The sequence below is a fragment of the Bombina bombina genome, unplaced genomic scaffold (genome assembly GCF_027579735.1).
Source record: "Bombina bombina isolate aBomBom1 unplaced genomic scaffold, aBomBom1.pri scaffold_1374, whole genome shotgun sequence".
NCBI lineage: Eukaryota > Metazoa > Chordata > Amphibia > Anura > Bombinatoridae > Bombina > Bombina bombina.
In genome coordinates this window covers 1-25,431 of record NW_026512760.1, presented here as the reverse complement: position 1 = coordinate 25,431, position 25,431 = coordinate 1, and the positions used below count along the sequence as shown (strand labels likewise).

At 40.2% G+C, this 25,431-nt stretch overlaps 1 protein-coding gene across 1 annotated transcript; it reads right to left on the bottom strand.

Moving 5' to 3' along the window:
• Positions 1 to 635: 635 nt before the first annotated feature.
• LOC128644528 (cytoskeleton-associated protein 5-A-like) lies at positions 636 to 22,078 on the bottom strand (the record flags this gene model as incomplete). The annotated part of the gene is made up of 8 exons (XM_053697108.1): positions 636 to 1,258; positions 4,156 to 4,285; positions 11,571 to 11,725; positions 13,789 to 13,948; positions 20,146 to 20,229; positions 20,419 to 20,556; positions 21,080 to 21,268; positions 22,003 to 22,078. Coding segments are annotated over 8 exons (1,555 nt in total), but the record flags the coding sequence as incomplete, so codon positions are not given.
• Between the last annotated feature and the right edge of the window lie 3,353 nt (positions 22,079 to 25,431).

The following is a 25,431-nucleotide window of genomic DNA, read 5'->3' as shown; positions in this document are numbered from 1 at the left end:
TAAGATCATCTACGTCTTCCCGACGTAAAAGAGGCCACAGATACAATGCAAAAGATATATGACAAAATTGGGTTGTACAGGTTACTCTATATTTTATAGGGAATTTCTTCGTTCTATAAGGGTGATTGAACATGTTGCCTGTTGTCAAAGCATTACAAGTCGTGCAACCCAAACATCTAAAGCAACCTGGTTTGTTCCGCAACCAAGTATCTTTTGTGTAACAGTTCCTGGGATCTGTTTTTATCAATTTATCTCTTAAAGAATGGGCCCTTCGGTAGCCCACTCTTGGAGGATCCATCTTTTGGAAGGGTAGATCTTTGTCTGATGATAACAGTGACCAGTTCTCTCTTAGTTCTTGTACAAAGCCATTCTTTCCCAAGGTGAATGTAGTAATGAAGGTCATTCTTTCCTCCTCTTTTTATATTCTTTAGTCTTGTTGTGTCAGATGTAAAACTTTATCTTTACACTCCTTCAATAGGTCCTTTTGGTAGCCCCTCCTTCTGAATTTTTCATCCATTTCCATCAGTTGTTCAGTTTTGAGCTTTGAATCAGTATTGTTCTTATGGTTCTCTTATACTGCAATACTGGCAATGCTTTCTTTAGGCTTGGTGGGTGGCAACTAGTAGCGTGAAGCACTAAGTTCCTGTCTGTATCATTTGAGTTAGTGTTGTGCAGATTCTGCCATTTTTCTTATAAATCCACAGGTCCAAGAAGTCCACTGTGTTTTTATCATACGTCAATTTAAACTTTACTGTAGGGTGGACTTTATTTAGGTCCTCTGTCCATTGTAGCAATCCCATCTCTGATCCTTGCCACAGTAAGAACAGATCGTCTATATATCGGAATAAAACTATTCTTGTGTCTGTGAAGAGATTTGTTCTATTTGTTTCTAATTCAGCCATGAACAAATTCGCATAACATGGGGCCACATTGGACCCCATGGCTGTTCCTGCAATTTGTAGGTAGAAATCCCTTTCGAAACGAAAGTAGTTTAATTCCAAACAAACTTTAAGGAGCTCAGTCAGGGCATCAATACTGGGTCCTATGTATGGATAATTGTGAAGATGATTTCTCACCGCCCTTATCCCTTCCTCATGCGGGATCACCGTATACAAGGATGTGACATCCAGAGTCACTAGTATTAATTCTTTGTCCACTTCTGATTGTTGCAATAAAAGCTGGATCATACTTGTAGAGTCCAGAAGGAAAGATGCAGTGTTCCGTACCAAGGGTTGTAGGATCTTATCCAAATAGGTTGCTATGGGTTGTAGAATTGAATTGATTGCAGAGACTATAGGTCGTCCGGTGGTTTCTCCAAGCTTTTATGGACCTTGGGGAGCATGTACAATACAGGTGTTCTAGGAAAGTCTGTGCCATATATTCTCTTAGGTTTTTATCAATGCAATTGCTTGCAAGGAGGTCACTGGTCAGTTCATCCACCTGTTTCTTAAATTGTACCATAGGATCTCCTTTTAGACATTTATATGTAGTGGGAGCTCTAAGTTGTCGCATCACTTCCTCTTTATAGTCTCTGTTATTCAACAGAACCACAGCACCCCCCTTATCGGCTTCATGTAGGACTTATAGTATTGTCCCTCTTGTATAGATTTAAGGGCTGCTCTTTCACCTTTTGTAAGGTTATTCCTATAGGGTGTGTTGTCAGATGTTATCTCAGTTGATTTTTGTATCATAAGACGATTTAAAGGTCTTTATTGAGGCATACCAGTCTGGGGATCAAACGATCCCTGTTTTCTGAGACCTCTATCTTCATGAGATTCACTTTTTTCTCTAAAGAATTCCTTCAATCTGAGTTTTCTTGTAAATTTCTGTGTATCCACGAATAGGTCAAAATCATTCGCCCGTGTGGAAGGTACGAATGAAAGTCCTTTATTAAAGGGGCAGTCAAGTCCAAAAAAAACTTTCATGTTTCAAATAGGCATGGAATTTTAAACAACTTTCCAATTTACTTTTATCACCATTTTGCTTTGTTCTCTTGGTATTCTTAGTTGAAAGCTAATCCTAGGAAGACTCATATGATATTTCTAAGCCCTTGAAGTCCGCCTCTAATCACATGCTTTTGTATTTGCTTTTCACAACAGGGGAGAGCTAGTTCCTGTAAGCCATATAGATAACATTGTGAGCATGCCTGTGAATTGTGGCAGACACTGCACTAATTGGCTAAAATGAAAGTCAATAGATAATAAATAAAATGTCATGTGATCAGGGGGCTGTCAGAAGAGGATTAGATACAAGGTAATTACAGAGGTAAAAAGTGTATTAATATAACCGTGGTGGCTGTGCAAAACTGGGGAATGGGTAATAAAAGGATTATCTATCTTTTAAAACAACAAAATTCTGGTGTTGACTGTCCCTTTAAGGACGTTAGTCTCATCATTAGTAGGATGTGGTCACTGAGATTGATGATTAGATCTGAGTTCTGCTTCCCCTCTGATACATTCTTGGTGGGCGGTGGCCGAAACCCCCCCTCCTGGTGCACCGCCTCGACCTTCACCGTTTTTGAAAGGGTCACCATTCCTTGTCGATTCCCTTCCTGGGTATTGGAGGTTGTGTGCACATTGTCTGAATCAGAGCTGTTTCCTGATGTATCCACGGTACCAACAGGTTTCCTTTTGTTGTACCTTGTCTCCACGGTCTATTCGCACGGTACTGGATCCTTTCTTCAGGACTCAATAACCATCTGTAGACTGTTTTGTTTTTGTAATCATTGGAACGTCTTCAAGCTTTTTATTTTTTAAGGCAATTAAGCTCCGATTCATACTTGTCCACTTCATCTTTTAATTTGCTGATCCAGTTTTATCCTCCTCAGCACATAATTTTTCAAGATGTAGTTCTTCAAACTTCTGTGTTTCCATCTTGTTGATGTCTAATAATCTTGTTACCTCCTCTATCACCAGCAGTAATAGATCTAAGGAACATTTATTTAAAATGTTGCACCAATTTAGTGCAAAATCAGGATTATTCCTCCCTATTGTAGGGGTATTTCTTATCCTGAATCCCTTGGTATGAATTTTTTCCGATGGTATTCTGATAAGAAGGAGCCGTGTAGGGTCAGATCTTGTTCTTTTTTCTTCAGTTTTGCCAATTTGGCATATAGCTGTGTTGTTTGTTGTATAAGTGCTTTTTGGGGAATAGCAGCTAATCTAATTCTTGAGGCGTCCTCCTCAGTAAAGAAAAACTCATCAGCCCCTTTAATCTCAGTGTCTCCATTACATCCTCATCCATGTTGTCAGCCATAAAGAAACTAGAATTGGTGCTTTAAATAAAATACACCTATCCTTTGTGCAAAAACAGTGCAGTGCAGTGCAGCCCAATGTGCTCCCGTGTATCCAATGAAATGTATGTTCAAATCCTGTGGCCAGGTTGCTAAACAGTTTCATATACAAGCATCAAAGTTTTGGTTAAGCACTCCGGTATCCATAAATAAATAAATTCAAAATGCCCAGGGTGCACATTAAACAGTCATATAGTATCAAAAGATGAACGGCACTCACTGGGTCTTATATAAGATAATTTATTGCAAATTTAACGTTTCGGGGTCTCCCCCTTTGTCAAAAAACATACCACCCAAAAGTGTACAAACTTACCCCTCTTATATGCAGACAAACATTGAATCCTGTGAAGCGGCGCTGCCGAAAGCGTCCGGAAGTGTCTCCTCCCCCAGTAAGGTTGCGTTACATAACTTCCGTAACCATAGCAACCCGACGCTTATTCAGCAGCGTCTGTAAAGTGACAACCTACAGTATAGGCATGACATCTTGGACTATTATTACAGAATATATTCAAGTAATCCATTTACAGTGACTTACAGGCTAGACATAATAGCGCAGTGATATGTTACATGTATAGAGAGACATGATCCTCTGTTGTTTCCAATACAGGATATCGTTAGCTGTATGAATTTGGCATACATTATTGTCAATAAGAGGATTCTTAGCAAATGTTCAAGGACTAACGTTTAGAGATAACAGAGATTCGCAGAGAGATTTCATAATAACTATATGCAAAATAGCTAATTGACCATAACAATAATGGAATTAAAAAATGCCTAGCTATTAAAAAAACGGAATCTGCACAACACTATACTCAAAGGATACAGACAAGAACTCAGTGCTTCACGTACTAGTTGCCACCCACCAAGCCTAAAGAAAGCATTGCCAGTATCGCAGTATAAGAGAACCATAAGGACAATACTGATCCAAAGCTCAAAACTGAACAACTGATGGAAATAGATGAAAAATTCAGAAGGAGGGGCTACCAAAAGGACCTATGAAGGGTGTAAAGATAAAGTTTTACATCTGACACAACAAGACTTGCTAAAGACTAAAGAATTTTAAAAAACATAATTTATGTAAGAACTTACCTGATAAATTCATTTCTTTCATATTAGCAAGAGTCCATGAGCTAGTGACGTATGGGATATACATTCCTACCAGGAGGGGCAAAGTTTCCCAAACCTCAAAATGCCTATAAATACACCCCTCACCACACCCACAATTCAGTTTAAGGAATAGCCAAGAAGTGGGGTGATAAAAAAGTGCGAAAGCATATAAAATAAGGAATTGGAATAATTGTGCTTTATACAAAATCATAACCACCACAAAAAAAAAGGGCGGGCCTCATGGACTCTTGCTAATATGAAAGAAATGAATTTATCAGGTAAGTTCTTACATAAATTATGTTTTCTTTCATGTAATTAGCAAGAGTCCATGAGCTAGTGATGTATGGGATAATGATTACCCAAGATGTGGATCTTTCCACACAAGAGTCACTAGAGAGGGAGGGATAAAATAAAGACAGCCAATTCCTGCTGAAAATAATCCACACCCAAAATAAAGTTTAATGAAAAACATAAGCAGAAGATTCAAACTGAAACCGCTGCCTGTGCAAAGAGGACCAAGTTGCTGCTTTGCAAATCTGATCAACCGAAGCTTCATTCCTAAACGCCCAGGAAGTAGAAACTGACCTAGTAGAATGAGCTGTAATCCTCTGAGGCGGAGTTTTACCCGACTCAACATAGGCAAGATGAATTAAAGATTTCAACCAAGATGCCAAAGAAATGGCAGAAGCTTTCTGGCCTTTTCTAGAACCGGAAAAGATAACAAATAGACTAGAAGTCTTTCGGAAAGATTTAGTAGCTTCAACATAATATTTCAAAGCTCTAACAACATCCAAAGAATGCAACGATTTCTCCTTAGAATTCTTAGGATTAGGACATAATGAAGGAACCACAATTTCTCTACTAATGTTGTTGGAATTCACAACTTTAGGAAAAAATTCAAAAGAAGTTCGCAACACCGCCTTATCCTGATGAAAAATCAGAAAAGGAGACTCACAAGAAAGAGCAGATAATTCAGAAACTCTTCTGGCAGAAGAGATGGCCAAAAGGAACAAAACTTTCCAAGAAAGTAATTTAATGTCCAATGAATGCATAGGTTCAAATGGAGGAGCTTGAAGAGCCCCCAGAACCAAATTCAAACTCCAAGGAGGAGAAATTGACTTAATGACAGGTTTTATACGAACCAAAGCTTGTACAAAACAATGAATATCAGGAAGAATAGCAATCTTTCTGTGAAAAAGAACAGAAAGAGCAGAAATTTGTCCTTTCAAGGAACTTGCGGACAAACCCTTATCTAAACCATCCTGAAGAAACTGTAAAATTCTCGGTATTCTAAAAGAATGCCAAGAAAAATGATGAGAAAGACACCAAGAAATATAAGTCTTCCAGACTCTATAATATATCTCTCTAGATACAGATTTACGAGCCTGTAACAAAGTATTAATCACAGAGTCAGAGAAACCTCTTTGACCAAGAATCAAGCGTTCAATCTCCATACCTTTAAATTTAAGGATTTCAGATCCTGATGGAAAAAAGGACCTTGAGACAGAAGGTCTGGTCTTAACGGAAGAGCCCGCGGTTGGCAAGAGGCCATCCGGACAAGATCTGCATACCAAAACCTGTGAGGCCATGCCGGAGCTACCAGCAGAACAAACGAGCATTCCTTCAGAATCTTGGAGATTACTCTTGGAAGAAGAACTAGAGGCGGAAAGATATAGGCAGGATGATACTTCCAAGGAAGTGATAATGCATCCACTGCCTCCGCCTGAGGATCCCGGGATCTGGACAGATACCTGGGAAGTTTCTTGTTTAGATGAGACGCCATCAGATCTATTTCTGGAAGTTCCCACATTTGAACAATCTGAAGAAATACCTCTGGGTGAAGAGACCATTCGCCCGGATGCAACGTTTGGCGACTGAGATAATCCGCTTCCCAATTGTCTATACCTGGGATATGAACCGCAGAGATTAGACAGGAGCTGGATTCCGCCCCAAACCAAAATTTGAGATACTTCTTTCATAGCCAGAGGACTGCGAGTCCCTCCTTGATGATTGATGTATGCCACAGTTGTGACATTGTCTGTCTGAAAACAAATGAACGATTCTCTCTTCAGAAGAGGCCAAAACTGAAGAGCTCTGAAAATTGCACGGAGTTCCAAAATATTGATCGGTAATCTCACCTCCTGAGATTCCCAAACTCCTTGTGCCGTCAGAGATCCCCACACAGCTCCCCAACCTGTGAGACTTGCATCTGTTGAAATTACAGTCCAGGTCGGAAGCACAAAAGAAGCCCCCTGAATTAAACGATGGTGATCTGTCCACCACGTTAGAGAGTGTCGAACAATCGGTTTTAAAGATATTAATTGAGATATCTTTGTGTAATCCTTGCACCATAGATTCAGCATACAGAGCTGAAGAGGTCGCATGTGAAAACGAGCAAAGGGGATCGCGTCCGATGCAGCAGTCATAAGACCTAGAATTTCCATGCATAAGGCTACCAAAGGGAATGATTGTTACTGAAGGTTTCGACAAGCTGCAATCAATTTTAGACGTCTCTTGTCTGTTAAAGACAGAGTCATGGACACTGAATCTATCTGGAAACCCAGAAAGGTTACCCTTGTCTGAGGAATCAAAGAACTTTTTGGTAAATTGATCCTCCAACCATGATCTTGAAGAAACAACACAAGTCGAATTCTTGGAGCTGTAGCTAGGCCAAACGGTAGAGCCACAAACTGGTAATGCTTGTCCAGAAAAGAGAACCTCAGGAACTGATAATGATCTGGATGAATCGGAATATGCAGATATGCATCCTGTAAATCTATTGTGGACATATAATTCCCTTGCTGAACAAAAGGCAAGATAGTCCTTACAGTTACCATCTTGAACGTTGGTATCCTTACATAACGATTCAATATTTTTAGATCCAGAACTGGTCTGAAGGAATTCTCCTTCTTTGGTACAATGAAGAGATTTGAATAAAACCCCATCCCCTGTTCCGGAACTGGAACTGGCATAATTACTCCAGCCAACTCTAGATCTGAAACACAATTCAGAAATGCTTGAGCTTTCACTGGATTTACTGGGACACGGGAAAGAAAAAATCTCTTTGCAGGAGGTCTCATCTTGAAACCAATTCTGTACCCTTCTGAAACAATGTTCTGAATCCAAAGATTGTGAACAGAATTGATCCAAATTTCTTTGAAAAAACATAACCTGCCCCCTACCAGCTGAGCTGGAATGAGGGCCGCACCTTCATGTGGACTTAGAAGCAGGCTTTGCCTTTCTAGAAGGCTTGGATTTATTCCAGACTGGAGATGGTTTCCAAACTGAAACTGCTCCTGAGGATGAAGGATCAGGCTTTTGTTCTTTGTTGAAACGAAAGGAACGAAAACGATTATTAGCCCTGTTTTTACCTTTAGATTTTTTATCCTGTGGTAAAAAAGTTCCTTTCCCACCAGTAACAGTTGAGATAATAGAATCCAACTGAGAACCAAATAATTTGTTACCCTGGAAAGAAATGGAAAGTAGAGTTGATTTAGAAGCCATATCAGCATTCCAAGTCTTAAGCCATAAAGCTCTTCTAGCTAAAATAGCTAGAGACATAAACCTGACATCAACTCTGATAATATCAAAAATGGCATCACAGATAAAATTATTAGCATGCTGAAGAAGAATAATAATATCATGAGAATCATGATTTGTTACTTGTTGCGCTAAAGTTTCCAACCAAAAAGTTGAAGCTGCAGCAACATCAGCCAATGATATAGCAGGTCTAAGAAGATTACCTGAACACAGATAAGCTTTTCTTAGAAAGGATTCAATTTTCCTATCTAAAGGATCTTTAAACGAAGTACCATCTGACGTAGGAATGGTAGTACGTTTAGCAAGGGTAGAAATAGCCCCATCAACTTTAGGGATTTTGTCCCAAAATTCTAACCTGTCAGACGGAACAGGATATAATTGCTTAAAACGTTTCGAAGGAGTAAATGAATTACCCAATTTATCCCATTCTTTGGAAATTACTGCAGAAATAGCATTAGGAACAGGAAAAACTTCTGGAATAACCACAGGAGATTTAAATACCTTATCTAAACGTTTAGAATTAGTATCAAGAGGACCAGAATCCTCTATTTCTAAAGCAATTAATACTTCTTTAAGTAAAGAACGAATAAATTCCATTTTAACTAAATATGAAGATTTATCAGCATCAATCTCTGAAACAGAATCCTCTGAACCAGAAGAGTCATCAGAATCAGAATGATGATGTTCATTTAAAAATTCATCTGTAGGGAGAGAAGTTTTAAAAGATTTTTTACGTTTACTAGAAGGAGAAATAACAGACATAGCCTTCTTGATGGATTCAGAAACAAAATCTCTTATGTTATCAGGAACATTCTGCACCTTAGATGTTGAAGGAACTGCAACAGACAATGGTACTTTACTAAAGGAAATATTATTTGCATTAACAAGTTTGTCATGACAATTAATACAAACAACAGCCGGAGGAATAGCTACCAAAAGTTTACAGCAGATACACTTAGCTTTGGTAGATCCAGCACTAGACAGCGATTTTCCTGTAGTATCTTCTGACTCAGATGCAACGTGAGACATCTTGCAATATGTAAGAGAAAAAAACAACATATAAAGCAAAATTGATCAAATTCCTTAAATGACAGTTTCAGGAATGGGAAAAAATGCCAAAGAACAAGCTTCTAGCAACCAGAAGCAATGAAAAATGAGACTTAAATAATGTGGAGACAAAAGCGACGCCAATATTTTTTAGCGCCAAATAAGACACCCACATTATTTGGCGCCTAAATGCTTTTGGCGCCAAAAATGACGCCACATCCGGAACGCCGACATTTTTGGCGCAAAATAACGTCAAAAAATGACGCAACTTCCGGCGACACGTATGACCCTGGAAACGGAAAAGAATTTTTGCGCCAAAAAAGTCAGCGCCAAGAATGACGCAATAAAATGAAGCATTTTCAGCCCCCGCGAGCCTAACAGCCCACAGGGAAAAAAAGAGTCAAATTTTTGAAGGTAAGAAAAAATGATTAATTCAAATGCATTATCCCAAATATGAAACTGACTGTCTGAAAAATAAGGAAAGTTGAACATTCTGAGTCAAGGCAAATAAATGTTTGAATACATATATTTAGAACTTTATAAACAAAGTGCCCAACCATAGCTTAGAGTGTCACAGAAAATAAGATTTACTTACCCCAGGACACTCATCTACATGTTTGTAGAAAGCCAAACCAGTACTGAAACGAGAATCAGCAGAGGTAATGGTATATATAAGAGTATATCGTCGATCTGAAAAGGGAGGTAAGAGATGAATCTCTACGACCGATAACAGAGAACCTATGAAATAGACCCCGTAGAAGGAGATCACTGCATTCAAATAGGCAATACTCTCCTCACATCCCTCTGACATTCACTGCACGCTGAGAGGAAAACCGGGCTCCAACTTGCTGCGGAGCGCATATCAACGTAGAATCTAGCACAAACTTACTTCACCACCTCCATCGGAGGCAAAGTTTGTAAAACTGAATTGTGGGTGTGGTGAGGGGTGTATTTATAGGCATTTTGAGGTTTGGGAAACTTTGCCCCTCCTGGTAGGAATGTATATCCCATACGTCACTAGCTCATGGACTCTTGCTAATTATATGAAAGAAAGACCTTTTACGTTTATTAGAAGGCGAAATGGCAGACAAAGCCTTCTGTATAGAATCAGAAATAAATTCTTTTAAATTTACAGGTATATCTTGTGCATTAGATGTTGAGGGAACAGCAACAGGTAATGAACTACTACTGATGGATACATTTTCTGCATGTAAAAGTTTATCATGACAACTATTACAAACCACAGCTGGAGGTATAATCTCCAGAAGTTTACAACAAATGCACTTAGCTTTGGTAGAACTGTTATCAGGCAGCAGGGATCCAACAGTGAATTCTGAGACAGGATCAGATTGAGACATCTTGCAAATGTAAGAGAAAAAAACAACATATAAAGCAAAATTATCAATTTTCTTATATGGCAGTTTCAGGAATGGGAAAAAATGCAAACAGAATAGCCCTCTGACATAGAAAAAAAGTCAAGAGGCAAATAGGAATGGGGTCTAAAATAATTAAAATATTTGGCGCTAAGTATGATGCACAACAAACAGAAAAATATTTTTTGGCGCCAAAAACGTCCGGAAATGACACACTCACGTCATAGATGACGCAACCTTGTGAAAGGACCCGGCGTCAACTAAGACGCCGGAAATGACTAATTTGCGTCAAAGAACGTAACTTCGCACCAAAAAAATATTGCGTCAAAAATGACGCAATAAACTTTAGCGTTTTGCGCCCTCACGAGCCTAATTCTGCCCGCAAATTTGAAAAATGACAGTCAATTGAAAAAAGACTACACCCCAGGTAAGAAATACATTTCTAAAAAAAAGCATTTCCCAAATATGAAACTGACAGTCTGCAAAAGGAAATATACTGAAACCTGAATCATGGCAAATATAAGTACAAATATGTAGAGAATGAAGGTAGCACACAAATTCAAATATAAGTACAATACATATATTTAAAATACATAAAGTGCCAAACCATAGCTGAGAGTGTCTTAAGTAATGAAAACATACTTACCTGAAGACACCCATCCACATATAGCAGATAGCCAAACCAGTACTGAAACGGTTATCAGTAGAGGTAATGGAATATGAGAGTATATTGTCTATCTGAAAAGGGAGGTAGGAGATGAATCTCTACGACTGATAATAGAGAACCTATGAAATAGATCCCAGTGAGGAAAACCATTGCATTCAATAGGTGATACTCCCTTCACATCCCTCTGACATTCACTGTACTCTGAGAGAAAACACGCATATCAACGTAGAAATCTTAGCACAAACTTACATCACCACCTCCATAGGAGGCAGAGTTTGTAAAACTGAATTGTGGGTGTGGTGAGGGGTGTATTTATAGGCATTTTGAGGTTTGGGAAACTTTGCCCCTCCTGGTAGGATTGTATATCCCATATGTCACTAGCTCATGGACTCTTGCCAATTACATGAAAGAAATGTAGTTGCCTGGTGTAAAATTGTAGAAGTAGCTAGTCCTTGGCTCTAGCGATTAAACAAGCCATGATTTAACCTATTTAAAGATAAGCAAATCAGATGTAGTCTGGATAAGGCTCTCAGACACTCCTTACCTTGGCATTATCCAGCCCGCATCTTTGGCGCAAAATTTTTAGCCGCTCCATATACACAGAAGGGCCTACTTCCTCTCCATTTGTGTTGGTAACTGGGGGAGGAGCATTTGTCACTGTTGGGGGAGCAGTAATCTCTGTCGCATGGAGAGATATTCCTGTTGCGTACAAAGGAGGCAATAATTACAATGCAAGTTCACATACAGTGAATAGATCAGAAGGTTCAGGGTACAGGCTTAATAGAAAGTATACTACATATAATCTACCCCCACTGTAACAAAATGTGAACAGACCAGATAAGATGAATATCTAAATATGTTTAAAGGGACATTAAAACACAAAAAAATCCCCAAAAACATTGGATTATGTATTTTGTCCATTCTCAAAAGAAAAGTTGTAAATCAATATTCTTAAAGGGACACTGAACCCAAATTTGTTCTTTAATGATTCAAATAGAACATGCAATTTTAAGCAACTTTCTAATTTACTTCTATTATCCATTTTTCTTCATTCTCTTGCTATCTTTATTTGAAAAATAAGGCATCTATGCTAACGAGCCAGCAAATTTTTGGTTCAGACCATGGACCGCACTTGTTTATTGGTGCTTTCCAATCAGAAAGGACAACCCAGGTTGTCCACCAAAAATGGGCCGGCATCTAAACTTACATTCTTGCTTTTCAAATAAATATACCAAGAGAATGAAGAAAATGTGATAATAGGAGTAAATTAGAAAGTTGCTTAAAATTGCATGCTCTATCTGAATCACAAAAGAAAAAAATATGGGTTCAGTGTCCCTTTAAGTATGTTGCAAACTGCCTAAACTACACACATTGCTTGGAGCAGTCAACATTCTTTACAGCTAGCCCTAAATGGCAACAATTAAAGGGACAGCTTATCCAAAAATGTTCTCCCCTTAAATTTGTTCCCAATGATCCATTTTACCTCCTGGAATGTATTAAATTGCTTACAAATAGCTCATTTAACTTTATATCAGCATTTGAAATAGTTTATTTTCCCTGTGATATCCCTTCCTTTACTGAAAGTTTCTATAGTTTATAGGCTAAAGAAAACCTGTGTAAACAAAATCAGCAGAATAAATTACACTCCCAATAGGAGGTAGGAGAGATACATACTAAAAATGTTAATTTGCAATTGTTCTCTCTAAGGGCCCAATTCTCTAAACCTCGCAGTTTCAGATGTGGCTTTTCTCACTGACCCTCGCAGTGGCTGCCCTGGTGGAATTATTGTAAAAAAGGGCTAGTCCCTGCAAGTGGCTTCATGTCTTCTACTGAAAATAATGGAGCACGCTGGAAAGGGACACTGGAGTGAAGTTAGCAGTGAGCACTTCCTGCGTATAGCGTCTTACAATCGAATATATTTTTGTATGCACATGTTTTTCCATTCGGGTTATAAGTATTTTCAGTGTTTTCAGAAAAGTTTGCCACCTTTTAGTTGGAGAGAAAAAAACAGATCTGTAGTGCAAAAATATTCACAGAATTATGCTGGGTTTAGAGAGACAAATTTCATATATGCCCATGGAACGCCCAAATACAATTACACATTAAGTACACATTTCTTGTTTTTTTGCACATCCAGTGTAGGCTGTGTATAGTTAATACTAATTATTCCTGTGTAATTTACCTACAAATTTTATGTTTTAGATAATCAATTTAGTTATTAGTAATTTTGGATGCACCTTAATACAATTTGTCCCTGCTTATTTGTGTGTGAATGGTTCAATTGTTTTGTATCATGTTTAAAATATGAATTTTATTGTTCACTTTCCATACAAAAATACAGTATATGCCCCTTAGCGAGACACCCTCATTCTAACAGGGAAATAGAAGTACTGGTGAGCATTCTTTAATAATCTTGCCAGCCCAGAGACCTTTAGATCATTTGGCTGAAAGTATTGGGATTTGGTAAACACACAGAAATAAGATAAGGAAGCATTTGTGTGTGCAGAAAGTGATAAAATAAATATAAAGGAGCAATTTTGAATACATTTTATACTCTGCTGCTGGTATCACAAGTCATTAAGGGAGAAACAAATGTACAGTACACTGTCCCCCTTTAAGGGAGATACTCTGATATCTGTGTGTGTTCCTTTGACTGAGCTATGTGGGGTTGGGGATACTAGCTTATTAAATAACTTGATTTGCTCAGTAAATAAAGTGAGTATCAGATACTTCAGTTTGTTGGTGAATTCAGTTTCACTGACCTGTGGATGGAGCAATGCGAGCCTTGCCCTCCCGCTCCATCTCTATGAGGCGGAGGCCACGCTCCACATAACTCTGGAAGAATTGTGAGGAGTTCTTCAGGAAGGGCTCGATGTCTGCATCAGAATACATTTTCTTGTACTCGTATAGCTCAGCCAGACCCTGCAAAGGAACAAGTAAACACTATGTAGGAGCTCAGCAAGACCATGAATAGGCAAATATGGTTACATCATGTATTTAACAAATATTTGTATAACGAATTAAAGAAAAAAGAAAATGTATGCTTACCTGATAAATGTATTTCTTTTTTGACACGATGAGTCCACGGATCATCTTAATTACTAATGGAATATTCACCTCCTGGTCAGCAGGAGGCGGCAAAGAGCACCACAGTAGAGCTGTTAAATAGCTCCTCCCTTCCCTCTCACTCCAGTCATTCGACCGAAGTTAAGGAAAGAAAGGAAAAGCCAAGGTGCAGAGGTGTCTGAAGTTTACAATAACACATAACCTGTCTTACAAGAACAGGGCGGGCTGTGGACTCATCGTATCAAAAAAGAAATACATTTATCAGGTACGCATACATTTTTTCTTTTCTTTTTTATGACATGATGAGTCCACGGATCATCTTAATTACTAATGGGATTCAATACCCAAGCTAGAGTACACAGATGATACGGGAGGGACAAGACAGGGAACCTAAACGGAAGGCACTACTGCTTGAAGAAACTTTCTCCCAAAAGCGGCATCAGCCGAGGCACAAGTGTCAAATTTGTAAAACTTTGAAAAAGTGTGAAGAGAGGACCAAGTTGCAGCCTTGCAAATCTGTTCCACAGAAGCTTCATTTTTGAATGCCCATGAGGAAGCAACAGCCCTCGTGGAATGAGCCGTAACCCTCTCAGGAGGCTGCTGTCCAGCAGTCTCATATGCAAAACGTATGATACTCTTCAGCCAAAAAGAAAGAAGTAGCCGTAGCTTTCTGTCCCTTACATTTTCCTGAGAAAATCACAAACAAAGAAGAAGACTGACGAAAGTCTTTAGTCGCCTGCAGGTAAAACTTTAAAGCACGGACCACGTCCAAATTGTGCAGAAGTCGTTCTTTCTGAGAAGAAGGATTAGGACACAAAGAAGGAACAACAATCTCCTGATTAATGTTCCGATCAGAAACAACCTTAGGAAGAAATCCTAATTTACTACGTAAAATTACCTTATCTGAATGGAAAATAAGGTAAGGAGACTCGTACTGCAATGCCGAGAGCTCTGACACTCTACAAGCAGAAGAAATAGCAATAAGAAATAAAACTTTCCAAGATAACAACTTAATATCTAAAGGAATGCATAGGCTCAAACGGAGCCCCTTGAAGAACTTTGAGAACTAAATTAAGACTCCATGGAGGAGTAACTGGTTTGAACACAGGCCTGATCCTGACCAAGGCCTGACAAAAAGATTGTACATCTGGGACATCCGCCAGACGTTTGTGTAACAAAATAGATAAGGCCGAGATTTGACCCTTTAGGGAACTCGTCGACAAACCCTTCTCCAAACCTTCTTGGAGAAAAGACAAAATTCTAGGAATCATAACTCTACTCCATAAGTAGCCCTTGGATTCACACCAATAGAGATATTTACGCCAAATCTTATGGTAAATTCTTCTAGTTACAGGCTTACAAGCCTGAATCATGGTCTCTATGACCGAGTCAGAAAACCTCTGCTTAGACAAAATTAAGCGTTCAATCTCCAAGCAGTCAGCTTCAGAGAAACTAGATTTGGGTGAAGAAAGGGCCCCTGAATCAGAAGGTCCTTCCTCAACGGAAGCCCCCAAGGAGGGAGAGATGCCATCTCCACCAGATCTGCATACCAAATCCTGCGAGGCCAGGTAGGTGCTATAAGGATCACTGAGGCCCTTTCCTGTTTGATTCAAGCAATTACCCGAGGGAGAAGAGCAAATGGAGGAAATAGGTATGCTAGAGTGAAGTTCCAAGGAACCGCCAGAGCATCAATCAGTTCCGCCTGGGGGTCCCTGGACCTCGACCTGCATCTAGGGAGCTTGGCATTCTGTCGAGATGCCATGAGATCCAATTCCGGCTGACCCCACTTGAGAATCAGGTTGGAGAACACTTCCGGATGGAGTTCCCACTCCCCCGGATGAAAGGTCTGCCTGCTCAGGAAATCCGCCTCCCAGTTGTCCACCCCTGGGATGTGGATTGTCGATAGACAACAAGAGTGGACTTCCGCCCACTGGATTATTTTGGATACCTCTGTCATCGCTAAGGAACTTCTCGTTCCTCCCTGATGATTGATATAAGCTACTGAAGTTATGGAGTAAAGCTAACTGGGGCCAGGCGGGCATTGAAAATCGCTATCAGTTCTAGAATGTTTATAGGAAGAACAGACTATGAGGAGACAAGTCTGCATAATCTCCGTTCCATTGCCCGAGCATGTTTAACTGCAGAGGTCTGAGGTGGAACCGAGCAAACGGGATGATGTCCATTGCCGCCACCATCAGCCCGATTAACTCAATGCACTGAGCCACTGACGGCCGAGGAGTGGACTGAAGGACTAGACAAGTATCGATAATCTTTGATTTCCTGACTTCTGTCAGAAAAATCTTCATAGACAGGGAGTCTATTATGGTTCCCAAGAAGGTGACCCTTGTGTCTGGAACTAGGGAACTCTTTTCCAAATTTACCTTCCACCCATGAGTTCTCAGGAAAGATAACACCATGTCGGTGTGGGATCTTGCTTGTTGAAAAGATGGCGCCTGGACTAGAATGTCATCCATATAAGGCGCCACCCCAATGCCCCGTGATCGAAGCACCGCCAACAGAGACCCCAGAACCTTTGTGAAAATTCTGGGAGCAGTGGCCAGACCGAAAGGAAGAGCCACGAACTGGAAGTGTTTGTCCTGGAAGGCAAACCTTAGGAACTTGTGATGATCCCTGTGAATAGGAACATGTAGATACGCGTCCTTTAAATCCACTGTTGTCATAAATTGACCCTCCTGGATCAAGGGAAGAATGGAACGAATAGTTTCCATCTTGAAGGACGAAACCCTGAGAAATTTGTTTAGACTCTTGAGGTCTAAAATTGGTCTGAAGGTTCCCTCCTTTTTGGGAACCACGAACAGATTGGAATAAAAACCCTGACCCTGTTCCAGAACTGGAACTGGGACAATTACTCCCAGGGCGGAGAGGTCTCTTACAGAGTGTAAGAACGCCTCTCTCTTTGTCTGGTTTGCAGATAATCTTGAAAATAGAAACCTGCCTCTGGGAGGAAATTTTTGAACTCTAGTTTGTATCCCTGGGACACAATTTCTATTGCCCAGGGATCCTGAACATCCTGAACCCAAACCTGAGTGAAGAAGGAAAGTCTGCCCCCTACAAGATCCAATCCCGGATCAGGGGCATGCCCTTCATGCTGTCTTACATTCAATAGCAGGCTTCTTGGAATGCTTTCCCTTAGTCCAAGACTGGTTAGGTTTCCATGCAGGTTTGGATTGTTCCTGCTTAGAGGAGGAAGAGGAAGAATTTCCTTTGAAATTTTGAAAGGAACAAAAATTACTCTGTCGTCCTTTCTGTTTGTTTCTCTTATCTAATCTTGAGGGAGAAGATGACCCTTACCTCCCGTGATATCATTGATAATTTCCGATAGGCCAGATCCAAACAAGGTCTTCCCCTTGTAAGGAATAGCCAGAAGCTTAGACTTAGAGGAAACATCCGCAGACCAAGGTTTTAACCACAAGGCTCTGCGGGCTAGAATAGAGAAACCCTGAAATCTTAGCTCCCAGTTTAATAATTTGAAGGGAATCGTCAGTAATAAAGGCATTAGCTAGTTTCAGAGCCTTTATCCTGTCCTGGATCTCATCCAAGGAAGTCTCTGTCCTGAGAGACTCAGACAGTGCATCAAACCAATATGCTGCTGCACTAGTGACGGTAGCAATGCACGCAGCTGGTTGCCATTGCAGACCCTGGTGAACATAAATCTTTTTGAGAAGACCCTCTAACTTCTTATCCATAGGATCTTTGAAGGCACAACTATCCTCTATGGGAATAGTAGTTCTCTTGGCTAAGGTGGAAACTGCCCCCTCCATCTTAGGAACTGTTTGCCAAGCTTCCTTAATAGAAACATCTTCTTAAAAATAGGAGAGGGAGAAAAGGGAATGCCGGTCCTTGGTAACGATCGCCAAAGCTTGTTTAGGGACAGGAAATAAGTCTGAGTAAGAAGGAACCTCGAAATATCTGTCCAGTTTACTAGACTTCTTAGGGACAACCACTACCGTCGTCCAAAGTAACCAAAACCTCCCTAAGCAACAGACGGAGGTGTTCTAGTTTAAACCTAAAGATTACAACCTCTGTGTCCGTCAACGGCAATAAACTTTCTGAATCTGAGATTTCACCTTCAGATGCTACAGCAGTACCCTCCTCTTTGGGTCCTTGGGAGGGCACCTCCAAAATTGCAACAATTGCATCAGAAACCTCGCTTACGGAATGTCTGGCTTTCCTCTTACGTTTTCCCTGTAACATTGAAAAAGCAGACAATGCATCAGAAATTGAAGAAGACATGAGAGAAGCTATGTCTTTTAAGGTAACTCCAGCGGGCGCTAGAGCAGAACTGCAGGGCACTGCTTGTGTGGGCGGTAAAATTTAGGATACTTTGGGAGAAAGTTGCGGCATACCTTGACCCTCGTCATTAGACTCTTGGACAACATCCGCTTTTGAAATGTTTTGCTCAGAAAAAATATTTTCCCTATAAGCTAAAGTACTCTCAATACATGAGGGACAGAAAGGGACAGGTGGTTCCACATTAACATCCAAACATAAAGAGCAAGTGACATCTTGCAAGGCTTCTTGGTCCATGCTGTTCACTATGTAAAAATTAATAACTCAAAATGAATAAAAAACTTTGTACAGAAAAAATGTTACTGTGCCTTTAAATTTAAACAGGTAACTTTTTTACCCTGCTATGTCGCATAGAAAAATAAAGCCAATTAATTTCCATCAACAGTCTCACACCTCAGCAACCCTGCTGAGGCGCCTACCTGACCGCCAACCAGAAGTCACTATCCCCTCTTGTGGAGCAGGAACGATCCGGACCTCAGCGACAAAATAACATTAACAAATGGGACTAGAATCGCTTGTTTAATAATATATAAAAAACCATGCTGTTCTTGTGACACGCTATTCAGCCATTTCTGCAACGGTAGACGTGTCTCTGAGTACTACGCAGTTACAGAAAAGCATGCAAACCTGATATACCCGCCCATCGTGGGCATTACTGTACATTCATCTCCCGATCGGCTTATTTGCTTATTTAAGCCGTTGAGAGAAATAACCACCAGAGCGGTTATGGCTGTCAAATTACTCTCCTTTCAGACTAGGAGGGCTTGTTGTCCCAACATAAAGAGCCCCTTTGTTGAATGAGGCTTACATGTTCTCTACTGTGTAAATACAAGTGACCACTTTTCATCTTTGGCCCCAGAATAAAAAAGCAGAACTTACCTTACATCGGCCTGACAGCAAAGGCATAAGAGGTCCTATCCCTCACATCGACCTGTGGGGAAATAAAAGTCTGAGCAAATCCACCTCAGGCTATAGAAGATAGGGCAGCATCATAATATGAGAGGCGCAGTGAAAATTATGTCCCACAAGTTCCCATTGCTCTAAAGCCACCAAAGCTCTACTGAAGAGACTGATATGGACTATGGCTACACCCTAGGACAAAGCAGCACAATCTTGCACTACTTTAAAAATAATAAACTCTTGATTGAAGAATCTATTCTAACACCTCACTTTACCACTTCCTATCACTAACGTAGGCAAAGAGAATGACTGGGGTGAGAGGGAAGGGAGGAGCTATGTAATAGCTCTGCTGTGGTGCTCTTTGCGGCCTCCTTCTGACCAGGAGGTGAATATCCCATTAGTAATTAAGATGATCCGTGGACTCATTGTGTCATAAAAAAGAAACAATCTTGTGACCCTAATACTTTTCCTAGCACCACACAACTACTGATCTTTTAGTATTACTATATATATATATATATATATATATATATATATATATATATATATATATATATATATATAATCCCATAGATGAGCACTCTCACTTCCAAATTTAGCTGCCAGGGTGCTAGTAAATAGTAGATACCGGTAACAAAAACTTGCACTCACTGGTCTTTCCAAAAACCAAAAATTTATTGTAATGTTTCGGAGACAGAGTATCCCCTTCCTCAGACGTATATATATATATATATATATATATATATATATATATATATATATATATATATATATATATATATATATATATATATATATATATATATATATATATATATATATTGTTCCATTTCAATACACACCTCTTTTGTATTCTCTTTAGAGCCGATCTTTTTGAAAATCTCTGCCAAGAAGTCACTCACATTTGCTTTGGAAACCTTTTCTTCCTATAAAAAATAAAAAAAATAAGTTCACGGTCTTTGAGAAAAATATATTTGATATATGTGTGAAAATTGGCAATGTAAATCAAATAATAGGGTGCAAAGCATCTGAACAAATAGTCCACGTTAACTCAAATGTAAAGTCTGGTAAAGCTATGCATTTCCCCCCCTCCGCCCCCAAGTTTGGAAACTTACAATGCGTGAAGCTCCTTTCTCTGTCTCCTTGTCCGATTTAGATCCAGGGCTGTCCAAGGAGTGCTTCATGACACGCAGTAGATGAGCCTCTAGATCAGACTCATTCTTATTCTCAATCATGCCCAAGTGATCCATGATCTGGAAGAGATAAAACAATGGTTGCAAAAAAGATTTCTTACCGTTACAGACCAATTTGTGTACAGTTGCAAGGCTGTAGTGTATTGTACGTGTAAAGATTGTTATGCAACATTAATCTAAATCTATATCTAGAAGTACTGCACGGCAGAGTAGTGCCGGTCATGAGCGGAAACTGCAACTAATCCAATCAGCAGTGCTAGTTGCATGACTCAGCTATACTGTCAGTGCACAAGTCAGCAGAACTTCTTCGTTAGAGAGTCACTAGTCTTAAAATGACATGCTGTAATGAATCTGAGAACACAATTTTTTGACTAGAATACCCTTTTACCTGTTTTGCAACATGGTGCTTATTCACAAAATAGTGTGCAAGGTAAACTGTACATTTAAACCCAACAATCACTGGTTATAAGGGTCAATTCTTCCTAGACTTAGACCTATGTGACCCAGTTTTGTCTAGTGAACAAGGGAGAAAGAACTTTTTGTTTACTTGGTAGAAAGTCTAACCAATTAAAAATGCATTTACCATAGGCCCTTTCAGCTTGCAGAGTGTGTGCAGCAAGGTCTTCAGTGTTCTCATGGGAAGCTCACTCTTGTGCTGCTTCAACTTTTCTTTGGGCAATACCCTCATGAAATTGTGGATATCCAGCAGAATCCGATCTACATTGATGTTATTTATTGATTCTGGGAGGAGACGAATCATTCTCCAGAGGCACTGAGAAGTTGACATAAGATAAAGGACAATTTAGCAGTGTCTCAAATTAAACACTGGTGAACAACAAGGTGTGAGGGATTCAAGAAGCAGAAACTTAGCATCACACAATGATCCAAGAAGGATGCAGACAAATTGCAATAAAAGAGCACAAGGAAAACATTAAAAGAGCTGGGGTTAATATACCTCTATATACAGATATAGACGCATGAGGTTTATCAAAGTATAGCAACATTTTCAGCGGTTAAGTGTCTTCCAGTTTGTAAAGAATGTGATACTCTACTGCTCTATTGTTGGCCATAGGGGAACTTATATGCAGCCTCCAGTTGCCCTCTTCTAAATCAGAAGGACATAAGCAGGGGAGTACCAGACAATTATCCAGTACAGACTCTCATTAAAGCTAAGCACTACATTACAGGAATACTAACTTGTCAATTATTGTACCATCAGTGGCCAAGTAAATAAGGTTTAAAAGTTTGAGGGAAACAAAGCCATATATAGAAACACATCCATATTCACACGTGATTGTGTAATCTGTTGAAATTGATCAAAATTACTTTTCTCCCAATGTGCACACTACAAGGACATGTCTTCACACAAATATATGAATAGTAGCAATTCAATGCACTTTTTCTTAGGACTTTCAAATTAGCCCAACAGGGGATGGCTTTTAAAAGTGAATAATCAATGCATCAAGACTGACATTTTCTCAAGTGTTATAAAAGTTACAGTATTACCTTCATAACAAGCTCTGAGAACTTGGGGGAGCTGGTTGTAGCCAGCAGACTGTCTTGAAGCAGCACCAGCAGTGCACTAAAAAGGAAATTAAAAAAATAATAAACAGAAATGCAAACCGATGCAATTAAAAAACAAAATGTATGCTTACCTGATAAATTTCTTTCTTTCCGGGCATGGAGAGTCCACAAAATATTCTAATTACTAGTGGGATATTCACTCCTGGCCAGCAGGAGGCAGCAAAGAGCACCCCAGCAGAGCTGTTAAGTATCACTTCCCTTACCCATAACTCCCATTCATTCGGCCGAAGGAAAACAGAAAAATAAGATAACACATGGGTATAGAAGTGCCTGAGGACTAGATAAAAAAAACTGCCGTCTTAATTTGAATAAGGACGGGTTGTGGACTCTCCATGCTCAGAAATAAATTTATCAGGTAAGCATGAATTTTGTTTTCTTTCCTATGGCATGGAGAGTCCACAAAACATTCTAATTACTAGTGGGAACCAATACCCAAGCTAGAGGACACAGAATGAATAGGGAATGAGAACAAAACAGGCAGACCTAAACTGAAGGCAAAAGTATCAAATTTGTAGAATTTGGAAAAAGTATGAATAGAGGACCAAGTGGCCACTTAAAGATTTGCTCCACAGAAGCTTCATTTTTGAAAGCCCATGAAGATGAAACAGCTCCACTGAAATATGTAATTCTCTCAGGAGGCTGCTGCCCGGCTGTCTCAAACTAAATGGATAACACTTCTCAACCAAAGAGAAAGAGTGGCCTTCTGACCCCTACGTTTAACAGAGAAAGCAAAAAACAGGGCAGAAGTCTGCTGAAAATCTTTAGTTGCTTGAAGGTAAAATTTAAGAGCATGCACAACATCCAAGTTATGCAAAAGACGTTCCTTCTGGGAAGAAGGTTTAGGACAAAAAGAAGGAACAACAATTTCCTGATTAATATTGCGATCCGACACTTAGGGAGAAACCCCAGCTTAGTACAAAGGACCGCCTTATCAGCATGAAAAATAAGGTAAGCAGAAACACACAGCAGAGCCGAAAGTTCGGAAACTCAGCGAGCAGAAGAAATAGCAAGAAGAAACAAAACCTTTTAAGATAGTAATTTAATACTAACAGAATGCATCGGCTCAAACAGAGCCTGCTGCAAAACTCTAAGAACAAGGTTAAGACACCAAGGAGGAGCAACAGATTTAAACACATGCCTGATTCTGACCAAGGCCTGAACAAAAGACTGAACATCTGGCAGAACTGCCAGACGTTTATGCAGAAGAATAGACAGAGCAGAAATCTGACCCTTCAAAGTACTGACTGAAAAACCCATCTCCAGGTCCTCCTGAAGAAAAGCCAAAATTTGACGAACCCTTACTTTGTTCCAAGAAAAACCTTTTGAATCACACCAATGAAGGTATTTACACCATACCCTATGGTAAATTCTGCGAGAATCCGGTTTACAAGCCTGAAGCATAGTATCTATGACTTTCTCAGAGAAGCCACGTCTAGCCAAACTTAGACGTTCAATCTCCAAGCAGTCAGCTTCAGAGAAACCAGATTTGGATGAAGAAAGGGACCCTGAAATGGAAGGTCATTCCTTAAAGGTAACCTCCACGGCGGAAAAGATGACATTGTCACCAGATCCATGAACCATATCATGCGAGGCCATGCAGGAGCTATTAGAATCACAGAAGCTCTCTTCTGTTTTATGCGAGCAATTTACTCGTGGAAGCAACGCAAATGGAGGAAACGGGTATGCTAGATTGAAGCTCCAAGGAACCCCTAAAGCATCTACCAGAACGGCTTGAGGATCTCTTGACCTTGAACCATACTTTGGAAGCTTGGCGTTTTGACGAGACGCCATCAGATCCAACCCCTGAGAGTTATCATTGTAAAAACCTCTGGGTGGAGAGCTCGCTCTCCGGGATGAAAAGTCTGCCTGCTTAGAAAATTCCGTCTCCCAGTTGTCCACCCCTGGTATGTGGATGGCAGAGAGATGGCAATCGTAAGACTCCGCCCACTGGAGAATGCGAGACACCCCCTTCATTGCCAAGGAACACTCCCTTGTGATTGATGTAGGCCACTGAGGTGGCGATGTCTGACTTAAAACATAGAAAATTGCTCTCAACTCCAATATGTTTATTGGAAGAGAAGACTCCTCTGGAGTCCACAGACCTGTGTCTTTAAGAACAGGCTGGCATCCGTGATCACAATCACCCAGAAAGGCCTCAGGAGGCATGTTCCCCCGAGACAGATGGTCCTGTGGAAACCACCATGAGAGTGAGACTCTTGTTGGGGAATACAAATGTATCTACTGGGAGAAATCTGAGTGGTCCCGTTCCATTGACTGAGCATGCATAGCTGCAGAGGTCTCCAATGAAACCGAGCAAAAGGAATGATGTCCATGTAGGCAACAATTAGTCCAATCACCTCCATGCATTGAGCCACAGATGGACGGAATAGCAGACTGAAGAGACAGACAAGAAACATGAAGCTTGGATTTTCTGATGTCAGTCAGAAAAATCTTCATGGACAGGGAATCTATGATTGTTTCCAAGAAACAAACCCTTGTATCTGGAACAAGGGAACTCTTTCCCAGATTCACTTTCCAGCCGTGGAAACGTAGAATAGACAACAACATTTCGGTATGAGATCTTGCTAGATGAAAAGATGGCGCTTGAACTAGAATGTCTTCTAGATAAGGCGCCACAGCAATACCCTGGGACCTCACTACTGCCAGAAGAGCCCCCAGAACCTTTGTAAAAATTCTGGGAGCTGTAGCAATGTTTGTCCTGGAAGGCAAACCTTAAATACTGGTAATGATCCCTGTGACTAGGAACATGAAGATACGCGTCCTTCAGATCTATGGTTGTCAGGAACTGACCCTTTTGGACCAAAGAAAGACTAGAACGGATGGTTTCCATCTTGAAGGACGGAACCCTGAGGAATTGATTGAGACAATTTAGGTCCAGAATGGGACGAAAAGTTCCCTCCTTCTTGGGAACTACAAATAGATTTGAATAGAATCCTAGACCCTGTTCCTCTAGAGGAACTGGAACAATCTCTCCCAGGGATGATAGGTCCTTTACGCAGTTTAAGAAGGCCTCTCTCTTTATCTGATTCGCAGATAACCTTGACATGGTGGAACCTGCCCCTGGGAGGACAAGATTTGAATCCTATTCTGTAACCGTGGGATACTATATCTATGGCCCAAGGATCTGGAACATTGCGTATCCAAGCCTGCTGAAAAAAAGAAAGCCTGCCCCCCCACTTGATCCACTACAGGATCGGGCCGGCCCCTTCATGTTGATCAACGGAAGGCTTTTTAGCTTGCTTCCCCCTATTCCAAGGCTGACTGGACCGCCAAGAAGACTTGGATTGATCCGACTTGGAAGAGGAAGACTTCTGTCCCTTAAAGTTACGA